Source organism: Canis aureus, chromosome 8 (assembly GCF_053574225.1).
Source record: "Canis aureus isolate CA01 chromosome 8, VMU_Caureus_v.1.0, whole genome shotgun sequence".
Lineage (NCBI taxonomy): Eukaryota > Metazoa > Chordata > Mammalia > Carnivora > Canidae > Canis > Canis aureus.
Window position 1 is genome coordinate 67,693,074 of NC_135618.1, and position 15,379 is coordinate 67,708,452.

At 51.6% G+C, this 15,379-nt stretch overlaps 1 protein-coding gene across 8 annotated transcripts in view; it reads right to left on the minus strand.

The window, feature by feature from the left end:
* The window catches only part of PTCD1 (pentatricopeptide repeat domain 1), a 20,473-nt gene extending 5,118 nt beyond the window's left edge, over positions 1-15,355 (minus strand). For 2 of the 8 annotated variants that reach the window (XM_077907844.1, XM_077907850.1), the window contains exons 1-8: positions 15,229-15,345; positions 12,359-12,877; positions 9,484-9,624; positions 6,916-7,134; positions 4,688-4,789; positions 2,087-2,791; positions 946-1,062; positions 110-292 (exon numbers count right to left, since the gene is read on the minus strand). In XM_077907844.1, the coding sequence (XP_077763970.1) occupies positions 110-292; positions 946-1,062; positions 2,087-2,791; positions 4,688-4,789; positions 6,916-7,134; positions 9,484-9,624; positions 12,359-12,811 (1,920 nt within the window). In that variant the 5' untranslated portion in view covers positions 12,812-12,877; positions 15,229-15,345. The other 6 variants (XM_077907847.1, XM_077907845.1, XM_077907849.1 and 3 more) reach the window with 6 other exon arrangements.
* Between the last annotated feature and the right edge of the window lie 24 nt (positions 15,356-15,379).

Here is a 15,379-nt window from a genome sequence, read left to right on the forward strand (position 1 = left end):
GAAGCAACTGACATTTAAAGCAAGGGAATTCCAATTCCTCAAGGCCAGACCTGGGGTAAAGGGTAGGTGTGGTGACTAGAGGACTCTGAGTTAGAGTTGGGGTACACACCCGATCAAAGGTAGGTGGGTACTGGGCTGCAAACTCTAGTTGGCGGATGACCACCTCATTCACCGGGACTCTATTCTGCCTCATGTCCTTCAGGATGTCAATGAGATAGGTGTAGTCCAGCTTCTTGAGGGCCGCGTTGATGAGGGTGCTGTAGATGTGGGTGTTGGGGGTCATCTGGGATTTCTGGAACAGAAACATAAACATTCAATCAGTGACGTGACGGCAACTGTTGGGACAAAGCAGCCCACTGTGCGTGTCAGGCCATTTAGGTCTGCTCTGCAGACCAGCAACTGGGGCAAGGTCAGTACCTTGTGGCAATAACAGGCTGCACCCCCCCACTCCAAAAAGGAAAGCACATGTGCCCCACACTGTAGGTCCTTCCCCCCCCCCAACTGAGGACCCTACCCTCTCAGCCCTGAAGAACTTGCTCAGAGATCACTGGACTCGGGCAGTAAACCATGTGTAGGAGACCACCTCCTCAGCTCTTGGCTGTGGTTTACTGCAACCCCTGCCCCTAGAATTCTGACATATATCCATCCAGAGTTGGGGCCAAGACCTGTCCCCACCCCTCGAGCTCTCCCCACTGCAACCACCTTCAAGACTGGAACACCCCATGCTTTCAGTGCCAGTTCCTGCAGCAGGGTCCACTTTCTCTCCACCTGGGCCAATGACCATTCTACACTTGAAGCTAGAGTGATCCCATTCTCCCTGCCCTCACACACAGTTTATGCTGTCAGGGTGGGGAGGCCTGGGGGTTCGGGGGGGCTCAGCTTTCTTCCTGAGCACCTCCCAAGTTCGTAGCACCATGGGTTCCACCTAGGCTTGGACCAACTCACCTTCATGTCTGCAAGCAGCTGCAGACCATCCCTGGGCCTACGGCACCCAATGGCCAGGTTGCAGAAGGTCTGCAGGTTGGGGATGATTCCCCTCCTTGCCAGGAGTGGTAGCAGCGCCTGTGGGGACAGATATGACACTACCAGGCCTGGCAAGAGCCTTCTCAGTTGAAGTTCCATGGCTGGCTGGAGACCTCGGGGGAACAGCTCTGCTCAGAGGCTTCACAGCTCCCTGTGTGACCACACTGGATGCTGTTCTCAGCTTGGCTTGCGAGCACCCAGCTCCTCGGAGTTCAGTCCCTCTGCGAGGACACCCTGCCTTCCAGCCTGTCTCAGACATGCCCTCCCCTCTCCCTGAAGCCCTTCATATTCCTGTGCCTCTCTGCTCCTCTGCTGGCCATCCATCCCAGCACTCAGGCCTTCAATGTCATCTGACCCCACAGCCCAGGGCTGCAGACAATGCCAACAGCAGTATGGGAAGTAAAGATGAGACTGCGAGGGCTGGGGTAGGAAGATGCCCTTGCAGCTTGGCTGGCTCAGGGAGGGGCTCTCACATGCAGCTTGTCTAGAGGAAGGTGCGCTCTGCACTGTGGGCCTGAAGGCAGAAGCTCTAGCTCTGCCACCTTTGATGTCCACGAGAGCTCAGTGCTCTGACAAGAGAGGCTTTAGACAGATAAATGGACAAAATCCCACAAGGGCTTCAGTGTCCCCTCTGTGGAATGCAGGAAGCCTCGTACCAGCAGAGCCTTGGTGGTGTGGTCAGTGAAAAGAGGAATGGATGGGAAGCTCTTGGAACAGCATTTAGTGGAGGACTGTTATGTGTGTGTGTGGGTCGGAGGGTGTGGGCTGAAGGGTGGGGACACTCGGGTCCCAAGCTCCTGTATGCCTTGTGCCCCTCGGGACAGTGAAGATGTGTTTGGTGTCTGTCTGCATCCATCTGTAAGCTCCTCAATGGAGTGCAGCTGGCTGCTTCACCACTCAGTTCTCAGCTTTGCCCAAGCCCAGGCCCAGAACAGAGGCTCTACTCAGCCTGCCCACCTATTGTGGGAATGGGTGACGCCCCCTGCAGGGGAGCCAGGTCCTGCAGTTGGAAGGTCAGAGGAACCTTCCTCTTGAATCTGGTGCCTGCCTCCATGCCCCTCACCTTCGCCCCCTCCAGATCGCCAAGTTTGCTCTTCTTCCTCATCAGTGTGTTGAAGAATGTCACGTCAGCTTCCACCTGGTGCGTGTCCAGGACAGTCAGCAGTGAGGACTCTGCAGGACTCCCAGGCTCTACCACCTCAGCCAGCAGTGTGAGGGTTTTGATATTGGGCTTGAGCCCATGCTCTGCCATCTTGCCCAAGAAACCCTCCAGGCCCCCCATCAAGGCCAGCCTGTCAGCTGGGGTGGTTACAGTCCCAAAGGAGACCACAGCTGGGGGGACTGCTCCCAAGGTCAGGAGGTTGGCCTCCAGTCCCCAGCGAGAAGGTTCTGAGGCCAATGAAGTGAGGGTCACCATGTGGTCAGGCTCCGTCTTGGTATCCACCTCAGGCTGGGCCTTGCTGGGGGCTCTGGCTTCACGAGGCTCTGGAAGGCCCTCAACTACCTGAGAAGGTTCCAGAAACAGCTGCCTCTCCAGGGCCTCCACGTGCTTGATTGACATGCCATCGCCCACCTGGGCCTGGGCTCTCTTCCTTGTCCGAAACCCACCTGCCCGGGGCTGGAGCAGGACCATCTCCTCCCTGGGCCTCAGGAGCAGTGCTGAGGCCACCTCCGGGTCCCCCAAGCCACAGTCTCGAGCTGCCCCCAAAAGGAGGTTGTAGCCATGCTGGCTCGGCTGGAGCCCCAGGCTCAGCATCTGCCTCCACACCTGCCAGGAAGAGATAAGTTCAGGCTCTGCACTCCTCAGAAGAGCCTTAAGCAGAGCAGACACAGGGAATAAACAACCATTTGGCAAACACAAAGGGCACAGAAAAGAGCTAAAAGCATCTAACCCAATGCCCAGCTCTAGACAACTAAGAATCCTGAGACTCTGAGGACTCTCTGGGAGACTTCACAGGGGTGCTACTCCTTTTCTCTCTCTAGCTCTTCTCCAAACTGTTCTCCCACTTTCATCTCTCTGCCCTCTTCCAGAGCCCCTGTACTGGGAATAGACTTCGCCCTGGATCTCTGTCCAGTTTCTCTGTACTCTGGGGAGGGATATCAGAGAGGCTACATCCTGAAGGAGTCTAGGCTGACTTAAGAGCTGGATTTAGTGACACTTCCTGAGTGTCCACTGCATGTCCTGCCCCTTGCAGCCTCCAGGAAGTATAAGAACACAGGGCAGGGACAGTGCAAGGGGGGTTCAGCCAGGAAGAGCACCCCCCAAGCTGGGGCCCCAGGCAGCCCTGTTTCCTCTTGAGATGAGCTCATTCTCACCCCACAACACAGCACCTAGCACACTCAGTGTGTTCTCCACAAAGGGCCACTCTGATCATGTCTGGGTCACTCTGACATCGTTTCTAAGGTGCCAGGAGATGCCACACAGGGCTCACTGGTCACACTGGCTTCTTTGTGGGCTCAAAGGGTGGCCACATTTGGTGGGATGAGAGCTCGCATCTAACTTTCTGTCTTCATCAGGGGTAAGTGTGCAGACAAGGCAAGGAGTCAGTCAGGCCCAGGTGGGTGCAACCTGCAAGAGGTCTGCTGCCCACCAGAGAGGATCTTAAGTAGGGCAAAGGTCTCAGCAGAGACCTGAGGTTTAGCACAGATTCAGGTTCTTGGGAGTCAGATGGGCCTCAGTTCAAATCCCAGATCTGCTTAATAGCTGTGTGACCTTAGGCCACTTACTCAACCTCTGTGAGTCTCAGTTTCCTTGTCTGTAAAACAGGGCTGATGGTGCTTAGGTTGAGCAGTTTAACAAGTGCACAACACAAGCCAGCTATTAACATTTCTAACTACAACAGACCTAGAACAAAGAAAGCAAGAAACTAGATCTTGGCTGATTTTTACCATAAAGCTCTTGCTTTCAGAGTCTGCTGAGGAGAGGCATGCATTTGGTCCAGGGCTGTCCCAGGTCACTGGGGCTTAGCCTCTGTGTCGATCAACCACCTGGGGATCTTGCTGAAATGTTGATATGGATGTAGTAGGCCCAGGTGGGGCTGAGATCCTGCTCTTCTGACAAGCTCCCAGGTGAGGTTAATGCTGCAGGTCTGTGGGCCCCACCTTAAGTTGAAGAGCTCCAGGGGAGCTCTGGCACCATTGCTACTACTGGCACCTCACTTGCCTAGGGCCAGGGGGGCAGTGCTCTCAGGGGATCTGAGGTGGAATCAGAGCAATGGGTCTCAACTCTGAAGTCCATGCACATCTCTCAGGACTAACTGAAGATCCCTGGGTCCCACCTGCAGAGATGCTGAGTGTGGGCCTGTGGGAGGTGAGCTGGAACAAACATTCCATGTAAGTGTGCTGCAGGCCTTCAGAGACTGTAAGCTTAGCCGATCTGAGCCAGTGGCATGGAAGGCCATTTGGCAGAGTGAAAGAGCATGGGCTGGTTGTGCCCTCACGTGGCAGCAGCCATGCCCCTTCTAAGGCCCTCCTCCCCCGCCATCTGTAAAACGGCCGGAAGCAGCATGCTTTATGAAGGCTAAACTATTGCAAACATAACAACACCTGCAAGGGGCAGTCACAGGTGCTCAAATGGACACGTGGTCATCATTTGCACCTGACACAGGTGCACGTGGGAAGGGGCAGTGGGAGAGGCAGAAAGACAGAGCTGGAAGGGACAGACCTGTAGGGTGTATCGGAAACCCGTCTTCTTATCCTGGATGCAGCCCATGAGCAGGTAACTGAAGGTCTCCTCTGTGACTGCATGCCCTTTCTGGACGATTTCCTGGAGGAGGGAGTAGAGGCCACACTGCGAACCTGTGGCAGAGCCCAGGCCCAATGGGTCTGACTCAGGGCAGACACTCCTGGGGCAGGCCATGGCCATGCATCTAGAAGAGGTGGGACCTGAATCTGGCTTTGGGCTGGCTCAGAACCAGCCCCTGAGCAGAGCTGTCCAATTGCTGCCTGCATTCCCTCCTCCTCTCCTTCTACGCTGCTCTTCTTGGTTGATGTGATCACTTTTGGGTAGACCCTCTGCAAAGACCACTGCAGCAGCCAGTTTTAGCCCCTGTGCTCAAGGCACTGAAATTGCACAGAGCTGGCTTCAAGTCCTAGCTTTGCTACTGGCTAACTGTGAGTGTGGGCAAGGCATGAAGCTCCCTGGGTTCAGCCTCCTCATCCAGAGAGCAGGGTCACAGGCAGGACTTGCCTTGGAGGATCTCTGGAACACCTCCACAACAAGGTATAGTGCCCATGCACATTTTTATGACACTTGTTACCCCTGGCCTCTCTCGAGCTTGTCAGGCTTGGCCATTGCCTTCTTGAAATATTCTTCCACCCCTCAGCTCCTAAGGGTCTCCTCCTCGAGCCTGTCTTCCTCTGTCCCTCTTGTGAGCATAGGTGTTCCCACCCTACCCCACCATCAGCCCCTTCTGACTCTCCCCGTCACCAACCCTTCCACCTCAGAGAGGTTTTATCATTTTATAGATCTTATTTCTTTGAGAGAGTGTGCACACATGCACACATAAGCAGGGGAAGGGGCAGAGGGAGAGGGAGAAGCTGACTCCCTGCTGAGCAGGGAGCCCAACACGGGGCTCAATCCCAGGACCCTGGTATCATGACCTGAGCTGAAGGCAGACCCTTAAATGACTGAGCCATCCAGGCGCCCCTCTCAGTGAGGTTTTAGTTTGTGCTCTGTCTGGGACTGTCTCCCAGCTGTCTCTTAACTGGTCTCTCTCCCCACAGACTGACCTGCATAAAATATCAATGACATCTCCGGACAGGTCAGAGGCCAATCAGCCACACTGACCTCTTCTGGAGGCTTCAACTACCTGCCCCTCACATGGCACCCTTGGGAAGGATTTATCACTCTCAAGGAGGTCTCCAGGGTTGAGACCCCATGATCCTGCCTCTCCTGCAGAGCAGGCCACCTCAAGGCAGCCAACCCAGAGGCTGGTCACAGGCTGCTCTGCACCACGTGGTGCCTGGACGATCCAACAGGCCCCTTCTCCTGTGGTGGGCAGGTGGGACCTCAGTACATGCAGTGAGGAAAAGCATCAGTCAGCAGTGGGAAAAGCAAGACAGAACCTAAGAGCAGAGAATGAGCGTGTCCATGGGCCTGAGGGAAGACAAGGCTGCCAAGGGCATGCTGAAGTTCTGAGGTTTAGTTGTGAGGACCTAGAGCCTTCCTTTAGGTGTTAATTCACGTTTGTCTCCCTTCCCAACCCGAGAGCGCAGAACTACCACCCCGGTCCTGGTCCTCCCTGCTTAAACCTCCTCACAGTCTCCTCTGGAACTGGGGATAAAAACCCTTCTTATAGCTGAGGAATAAAAGCAGCTACAGAGAGCACCTTGATGGCTCATTCAGTGAAGCATCCAACTCTTGATCTCAGCTCAGGTCTTGATCTCAGGGTCGAGAGTTTAAGCCCCACATGAACTCTGAACTCCAGCATGGAGCACATTAAAAAAGAGAGGGAGAGAGTGACTATGAGCCAAAGCACTGATGCAGACAAGACCCTGCTCAGCAATCCCATGCCCTTGCTTACCACCTGCTTCCCTCAAACCTGGCACCTCCTGGAAACCAGCGATTTTTGTTCCCACTGCTTTAAGCAGGATGCCTTCCCTGGTGAGCATTGATTCATCCTTACTGCTGTGATGCCCTGCCCTCCTCTATGGCACCAAGGAGTCTCACACGGAGTCGTAGCACACAGTAGCACACACAACCCACCACCCTCCTAGGGGCAGGGCTTCTTTATCTGTCAGACTGAGGCCTCTGCCAATTGGTGAACCCAAGCCCGATTCCTCATCAGCCCCTGAATCTTCCTGCGTGAGGGACATCAAGAGCCATAGCCTCACATCTGCCACATGGGACTGGCCCCGGGTGGGGGAAAAGGAAGGAAGGGGCACCCTCACCTTGAACACATCAAGGCACATCCTGAGGTCTGCGCACAAGGCAGCCATCTTCAGCAGTGCATGGTATGTTTTTAAGTTGAGCTGGAAGTTTCTGGCCTGGAGCTGCTGCCGGAGCTTCAGGGCACTCTGCAGAGCAGAGTCCTTCCAGGGGGACTCAGCACAGACATTGAACAGGGCTGTGTACGTGGCATCTGTGGGCTCCAGGTCCCGTTTTTTCATCTGTGGAGATGGAAAGAAACCTGAAGGTAGCTCTGGGCCAGCTGGACAAACAGGTGACAGCCGCCCTGAGGGAAAGCTGGAAAGAACTCTGTTCCTGCATTTAACAGGCCAGTTGGCAGGACCTGTGCTAAGGTGGAGCTGAGTGACATGTCAGAGCCTACTTCTCCAAAACCCTGACTCAGCCAGAAGGCCTCTGAAAACCTGCCCTCCAGATGCACCAAGCAAAGCGTCATCCTCCCCATGGCTGTCAGCCCACTCTGGGCCTGAGATGCCTTTAGCAGAATCCTCCTGATGCTCTCTCAGCTCCGCATCAGGCTCCCTGCTCAGTGGGTTACCTGCTTCTCCCTCTCCCTTTGCAGATCCCCCTGCCGGTTCTAAGTAAATAAAATATCTTTTAAAAAAAGAGCCTTGTGCTCAGAGTCAGGCTGTTTGGGGCTCAAATCCCAGCTCCAATGCTCACAAGCACAGTGACCTTGGACATGGCACTTCACCTCAAACATGGTGGCCGTTGTTTCCTCATCTGAAAAATGAGGATGGTGATCCAACTATGAGGATGATGTATGCCGTGTGTGAACTCATGTACATGACAAATGTGTCCTGAGGACTTACTGTAAGCCAGGCACCAGCTACCAGTGGTTACCAGGACAGATACTGCTTGTTTGCATCAAGCTTACACTCCAGGTAGGACGAAACATAACAAAGAAAAAATCAACAACAGTAATGAGGGCGGCAAAGCACACACACGGAAAAATCGAATAGGGGCAGAAACCTGGCAAACAGCACTTTCACCAAGTGACCAAGGTATCTGTCACGCGTGCTAAGTCCCCTGGCAGGAAAAGGACACTTTGCTTCTGTGACAGCCTTTCCCCAAGCCCATAACCACAGCCTTGTCACAAGTACAAATGGAGAGACATTCTACAAAATCCTTGACCAGGGCAGCCGGGGTGGCTCAGCAGTTTAGCGCCCTCTTCAGCCCAGGGCGTGATCCTGGAGACCTGGGATCGAGTCCCACATCAGGCTCCCTGCATAATGGAGCCTGCTTCTCCCTCTGCCTGTGTCTCTGCCTCTCTCTCTGTCTGTCTCTCATGAATAAATAAATAAAATCTTAAAAAAAAAAATCCTTGACCAGTACTCCTGAAATCTGTCAATGTCATGGACAAAAAGGAAATTCAAAAAGTATCACAAAATGGAGAAGCCAGTGTGGGGACCCAGACTGGATACAGGAAAAGAAAGAAGATCTCAGTGGAAAAAAAAAAAAGGTGAAATCCAAATAAAATCTGGAGTTCAGTTTCTAGTAAGAGTGGTTTCTCAGTTCTGATAAATAGACCGTCAAGGCATGAGATGCTACTACAGGGATTAGCAGAGGGAAGGGTATTCGGGAATTTTCTTTACGTCTTTGCACTTTTTCTATGAATCTGAAATTATTCCAAAGTAAAAATTTTATTAGAAAAAAAAAGAAGCAAATTGACAGAGAATAACTTAAGGTAAGAAAGAGTGAACTGTACATCTCTGAGGTGACAGGTGGTGATTTAAGGGTCCTCTCAAATGTGAGTTAAGAGCTGCTATTGGACTGTGAACCAAAAAACACAACAAACACCCCCCTGGCACTAGCTGCCCCTCACTTAGCACCTGAATGCTCTGCTGCTAGGTGGCTTGTCAGGGAAGCTTCCTGTCTTTCTCTACCGTGATGGGTCCTTAGGTCTTTCAGAGGCTATGTTATTTTATCATTTGGAACCACAATTCCTCCCCCCTGCTTCCAGCTAGAGATGATCAGGCCTCGAGGAGGTACATCCCAAATGGACAGTAAGTCTTGCTGGGATAAAGGATGTTCCCAAGCTTCTGGCTGCAAGAGAGGGTTGGATTATTTCTACTAGAGCCTACTATCCTCTTAGGCAAAGCTTTCACGACTACAAAGGACATAGCTTCCCAGCTCTGAAAATAAATACAACACAAGAAGTGGATGAATATAAAGTGAAACCACCTTCCAAGAGGCACAAGAGCCCCTTTCTAAAGGACCAGCTTTGGAAGCAAACTGCTTATATGTGTCCCATGTGGACAGTAAGGGTGAGACAATGTAAACACAACAGAAGCAGCAGTGGAGAAGGGAGGCGGAGTGGGGGGAGGGGGAGCTGCTGCAGTCCAGTCAGGGAATGGAAGACTTTCCACCCAGCTCACATAATCATCCAAGATCCCCTCCACTTTACAGAGGATGAAACAGAGGCCAGGAGGTTAATCTGGCCATGGTAATGTCCCAGCAGTTGACATCCTGCCATGCGCACCCAGCTCCTTCTGCCTCAAAAACCCATGCCCTCTGAAGCCTTACCCCTCTGCCCCCAGCCCCGCACTCACATCGTTGTAGAGCCTGAAGGCCTTCTTCAGGTATCCGGCCCGCCCACAGCCCCCGATCAGTACAGTGTAGTTGCACTCAAGGGGCTGAAGTCGCTCTTCCTTCAGCATCTGCCGCTCAAACAGATCCAGGGCCTCAGCCAGCTGCAGGGAGAAGGGACATGGGGGGAGGGGTGCTTAGGGAGGCCTCAGAGACCCTCAGCAAAGAGAGGGAAACTGAGACTGAGGGACTCCCCCTGCCCCCACCCCCCCAGCCTGCCCAGGAACCACACAGCTGTCCTGGGCCTCTGCTACCAGCCTCTTGGTCCCTGGGCTCTGCAGCAAGGGAGCTTCATGGTGGCCAGGAAGAAAAGCCCACTAAATTCCCACCACCTACAAAAGCTCTTGGTCCTGCTGCCATGGCTGCCTTCCCTCCAGCCAGACAATGAACTCCTCGAAAGCAGGGCCATGTCTTTGTCTCCTTGTGGGCCTAGAGTGGAGCCAGAGCCTGGCCCTCAGTAGGTCCTCAGAAAATGTTAATTCTACAAATCCTGGGATCTGCCCTGCCTTTACTTCCTTGGTGACCCCACCTATAGTGGCAGCCCCTTGGGCCTAAGTGGTATGGGAGATTGGGTTCTGGCCAGGATGGTGGGCACACTTGGGGCCACTGTGTGGCACAACCACATGGGGCCATTCACAGCAGCAGCCTTCTGAGATGGCATAAGACAGCAGCCCTGAGTGACCAGCTTCCTCTGGCTGCAAATCCCCTTAGCCCACAGTCATCTCTACCCCATCCCTACTCCAATACCATCTCCTTTAAATCCTCAGTTCACCCCCTTACAACTTAATTATTGTTTTCATCCATTGGTTCAACCAGTAATTACTGAATCCTACTATGTACCAGGCAAGGTCCATTTGCTGGGGATATAGCCATGAACGAGAGGGAGGCTCCTCATGGAACACATTTTCTAATGTGCAAAAGACAGATGCCAGGTGAAATAAAAAAAATATGTACTATGTCAAATGGTGATAGGTTGTTATTTTATTCTTTAAGATTTTATTTGAAAGAGAGACAGAGAAAGAGTGAGAGAGAGCACGAGCAGGGCCTGGGAGGGGGAGAAGCCTGGGATCATGGAACTGAGCCAAAGGCAGATGCTTAACTGACTGAACCACCCAGGTGCCCCAGTGATAGGTTTTAAAACAAAAATAAAGCAAGAAGTGCCAGAAAAAAAGGGTATGGGAGATTTTCCTGGGTTTTTAAGAGATTTTATTTATTTATGAGAGAGAGAGAGATCATGAGCAGAGGGGGAGGAGCAGAGGGAGAGAGAGAGGCAGACTCCCCACTGAGCAGGAAGCTCAACACAGGGCTCTATCCCAGGACCCTAAGATCATAACCTGAGCTGAAGGCAGACACTTAACCAACTGAACCAGCCAGGCACCCTGGAAGATTCAGTTTTAGATAAGACAGCCAAGCAGGGCTTCACTCAAAAGGTGACAGAACAACAATCTGAAGGAGGTAAGGGAAAAAACACCACTATATGAGAAAACAGTGCAAAGGCCCTGAGTCAAGAGTGTACCTGGGAGTTGGAGAAGCAGAGAGGAGACCAGGATGGTTATAGCAGTGAGGGAAGGGGAGATAAGAGTAGAGAAGTAAGGAGAGTGGAAGGCAGACCTTGCAGGCTTCATAAGCTTTTGTGAGGACTTTGGCTTTTCTTTATTTCTCAAGTTTTCATTATGGAAAACTTCAAACATACACAAAAGTAAAAATAACTATAATGATTAACAATCTTGTTCATGCACACTCTGTACTCCCACTCCACACTGAAATCATTTTTTTTTTTTTTTAAAGCAGGCTCTATACGCAGTATGGACCCCAACATGGGGCTTGAACTCATGACTCTGAGATCAAGAGTTAGACGCTTCACCAACTGAGCCACCCAGGCACCCCCAAAATGAAATTTTTAAAGCACATTTACAAGGTGCCTGGGTGGCTCAGTTGGCTAGGCATTTGCCTTCAGCTCAGGTCATGAACCCAAATCCTGGGATCAAATCCCACATGGGGGGTGGAGTCCTTTTACCTCTGCCTCTCCTCTTCACTCCTGCTCATTCTCTTTATGCTCTCTCCCCCCAAAATAAAATATTTACAAAAAATAAAGCACATTTATAGACATTCCATTATTTCATTCCCCACATCTTCAACATACACCTCTAAGAAATTTTTAAACATATGTCAACGTCATTATCAACACCTAAAAATACGAACATCGATGTCATTGAACACATTTGCAAGTCCTAGCAGGAAGAGTAACATAATCTGCTTTCTGCTTTAACAGGGTGGTTCTGCACTGTGCAGACATGGGAGAAGGAGGTGGTGAGAATGGCAGGCAGCCCACTTACAAGCGTCGTGGTAGCTGAGGAGCTGAGGATAAGGCAAGGCCTGGGCTTTCAGGGGGAATACTACAAGAAGGGTTAAGACTGGTCATATTTTAAAGCTCCAGCTGGAGAGAGAAATAGAAGAGTCAGGGATGGCGCAAAGGCTTCTGACCTGGACAGATGAAACAGTAGGATCGCCATTTAATGAGATGAAAACAGTGCAGTCAAAACAAGGCTGAGAATCAAAATTTCAGGCCAGTGTGGGTGGGTGTAAGGGAGCTGGTGAGGTAGCCGGATATGTATATGGGGAGGGCTGGGCTGGAGAGAAGAACAGAAGAACTGCAGTGAAGGGGGGGCCTGAAAGCCAGGGGGTGGCAGATCACCTGGTGTAGCAACCAGAGTGAGTGAAGACAGAGAAGAGCCCTGAGCATCTAAGTATGTAGAGGTCAGGTAAGGTGGCTCCTCCAAAACACTAGGCTACAGAGGAAGTAGAACCAGGACCAACAGAATCCAAAGGTCCCCTCACCTTTCCTTCTCTGATCAGGTGTTTGCACTGAAGGAAGTACCAGTAAGGGGTGTTTTTCCGGCCCCGCCATGACTTTGGCTCCAGCTCTCTTTCTTCATCTTCAGCACTCTGTTCCCTGAGCCGCAGGTTATACAACTGGGCTGTTGACTTTCGGAACATTCTCCTCGAAGAGTACTTGCTGGAGAGGGTCCCAAAGCTACCTTCCTCTTCTTCCTGAGTGGCTGTGGGGCTGGGCTGGCTCAGGTCAGAGCTGAGGCTGCTCTCATTCTTCTGGTTCCCCTGGCCAATGGGCAGCTGCAAGGGGGAGCTGCTGCAGGCTCGAGTCAGCCATGCAGCCCTCAGCCATGTGGGCCCCTCCCTGCCTCCTGCCCATTTGACTCTGAGAGGGTCAAGGTGCTGGAGGGCGGACAGTCCCACAGGGCGGAAGCGGGAGAAAAGCTGAGCAAATCTCATGAGGTCCAACTCGGCTTTTTCCTCCAGGGCCTGAGGGCCTGGCACAGGTCAGAAATATAATGAAGTCTACTTGGGTTTGTAGTCACAAAAGGCAGAAAGAAGACAGAGAACGGATTACAAGCACGAATACTGATATTAGAAAGCCTGCTTTCAGATTTCGGTTTTGCCAAACAACCACCCATGAGTCCTGGGGCACTCACTGCTCTGGTCTCAGTCTCCTGCCCTGTGAACTGGGGTTAACTATAACCACTGCCCACACAGTCCTGTAGCAATGACTGAATGAAGCTCAGATACATGGTGTGCAGCACAGTGCTGGCACAGTAAGCCCCCAACAGACATAAGCTATTGATATTATCAAGCCATGATCTGAGAGACCAGTCACTGAAGTCAGAATGGAATTTGAGTACTAGCCAGAGCTGTTGTGTGACTAGGCCCATTCCTTGATGTTTCTGTGCATACATTTCTTCAACTGCAAGATGAAGATGATCCTACTGACCTCACCGTAAGGCTGTTGTTCTTTTTTCACCATAAGGTTGTAAAGATTAAATAAGATGTTTTTAGCATATCTCATTTACTGCTGTTTCAAAAGTTAAAGCTATTATAATGTATTATTTTAAAAAATACCATCTGGGCCTCTGCACAGGGAAGTTATCTCAAGCATGCCTTTTCTGCAAAATTTGTGGATACATAGGCTAGAGTTGTGCTGTCCAGTACAGTAGCCACTAGCCACATGTGAACACTTAAAATGAGTCTAACTAAATGAAGACATGCTTTAAGTATAAATTACACACTTGATTTCAAAGACTTTATGCCCAAAAAAGTAGACAAATTATACACAATCACCTTTTGACACGTTGAAATAATTTTGGATATACTGGGCTAAATAAAAATTTAACATTAGTTTTCACAATTTTTCAGCTTTATTTAACATGGCTACTTGAAAATTATAAATCATACACATGGCTTGCATTACATTTCTATTAGTGCTAGACCAGAGATCCTGGTCTGCGTACTTGAAACTCTTTTGATTTTTAAATTTTTTTTTGAAACTCTTTAATAAAAAAAATGCCAGGGGACACCTGGGTGGCTCAGTGGCTAAGCGTCTGCCTTTGGCTCATGGTGTGATCCTGGGGTCCCAGGATCGAGTCCCACATCAGGCTCCCTGCATGGAGCTGGCTTCTCCCTCTGCCTACGTCTCTGCCTCTATGTGTTTCATGAATAAATAAATAAGATCTTTAAAACGTGTATCAGAATAGCCACCATGACACTATTTTAAGATCTGGTTGTAACAGAAGCTCACAGTTGGTAAGACTTTTAAGGGACTGCAGACTGATTAATAACTGAGGCTCAAGGGATGCCTGGGTGGCTCAGTGGTTGAGCCTCTGTCTTCAGCTCAGGTCGTGATCCAGGGGAACCTGGGATCGAGTCCCACACTGGGCTCCCCTTAGGGAGCCTGCTTCTCCCTCTGCCTATGGCTCTGCCTCTCTGTGTGTGTCTCATGAATAAATAAATAAAATCTTTAAAAACAAATATCTGAGGCTCAGGAAGGGGAGTGACTTGCTGGGGATCTTGCAGCATGTAGTGGAGTGCAAAGGTGAGACCCGCCAGCTGTGGAACCCGTCTGCCAGTGAGCCCAGGTCTGGATATTAGCCTTTCCTGACACCAGTACAGACATCTGGTGAAACCTGCGACCGTAACAGAACCATAACGTGAGCACATCCGTGATTCTACATTGTCAAGTAGCCACATTAAATAAAGTGCTTAGGTGCGTTAAATGAAATGCTGAGCGCTGCAAGAAAAAAAAAAAAACCAAAAACCAACCATGTCGAAATAGATATTAAGACGTTTTAAAAAACAAGTTCCTGCTATTCCAGTATATAGGCTGCTTTTCCGACGCATGAACACCAAGATCCTGTCACAGCAGTGATTAGTGTAGACGATAGCTTGTGGTAACTTGCACGTACTCTACCTCCGACCATCACTGACGGTCATCCCCACCAGAAACCCCGACTTAGTTGAGGGCCCTGTTAACGCTACACCTGCCAGTCACGGAAGGAAATGCCCATTTCACACAGAGAAAACTAAAGGTGCAATTTTCTCCCTACCCAGGCTCATTAACCTGCCAGTAATGACAACCCCTGAATTAGACACGCGCCGCCGCTGTGCTGGGGTGGGGGTGGGGTAGGGCGTCCCTCCCCGGACGCTCCCCGGGGCCCTCGGGCCAGCCCGACCCCCTCCACAAGGGCCTTTCGAGCCTCGGTCGTCTCACCAGACAGCCCCGACCCCGGCTGCGACACTCGCGGCCCCTCCGTCGTCCCGTCCCCGCCCGGGCACAGGATCTCACTGGAAAAGTCCCCCCAGTGAACACAGCCCGGAGCCCCGCGCCGCGTCGCCCCGCCGCGCCCTCCTCGCCTCACCGCGCCGTGCTCCAGGGGGTCCTTCCCACCGACCTTCACGTCCGCGCAGGCCCCCCGCCGACTTCACGCAGGCGCAGTCCGCCACGTGAAAGCCCCGCCCCGTGCGCGCGGAGGCGGGTTACCCCGGGCGGCGAGAGGAGGTAGGAGTTCG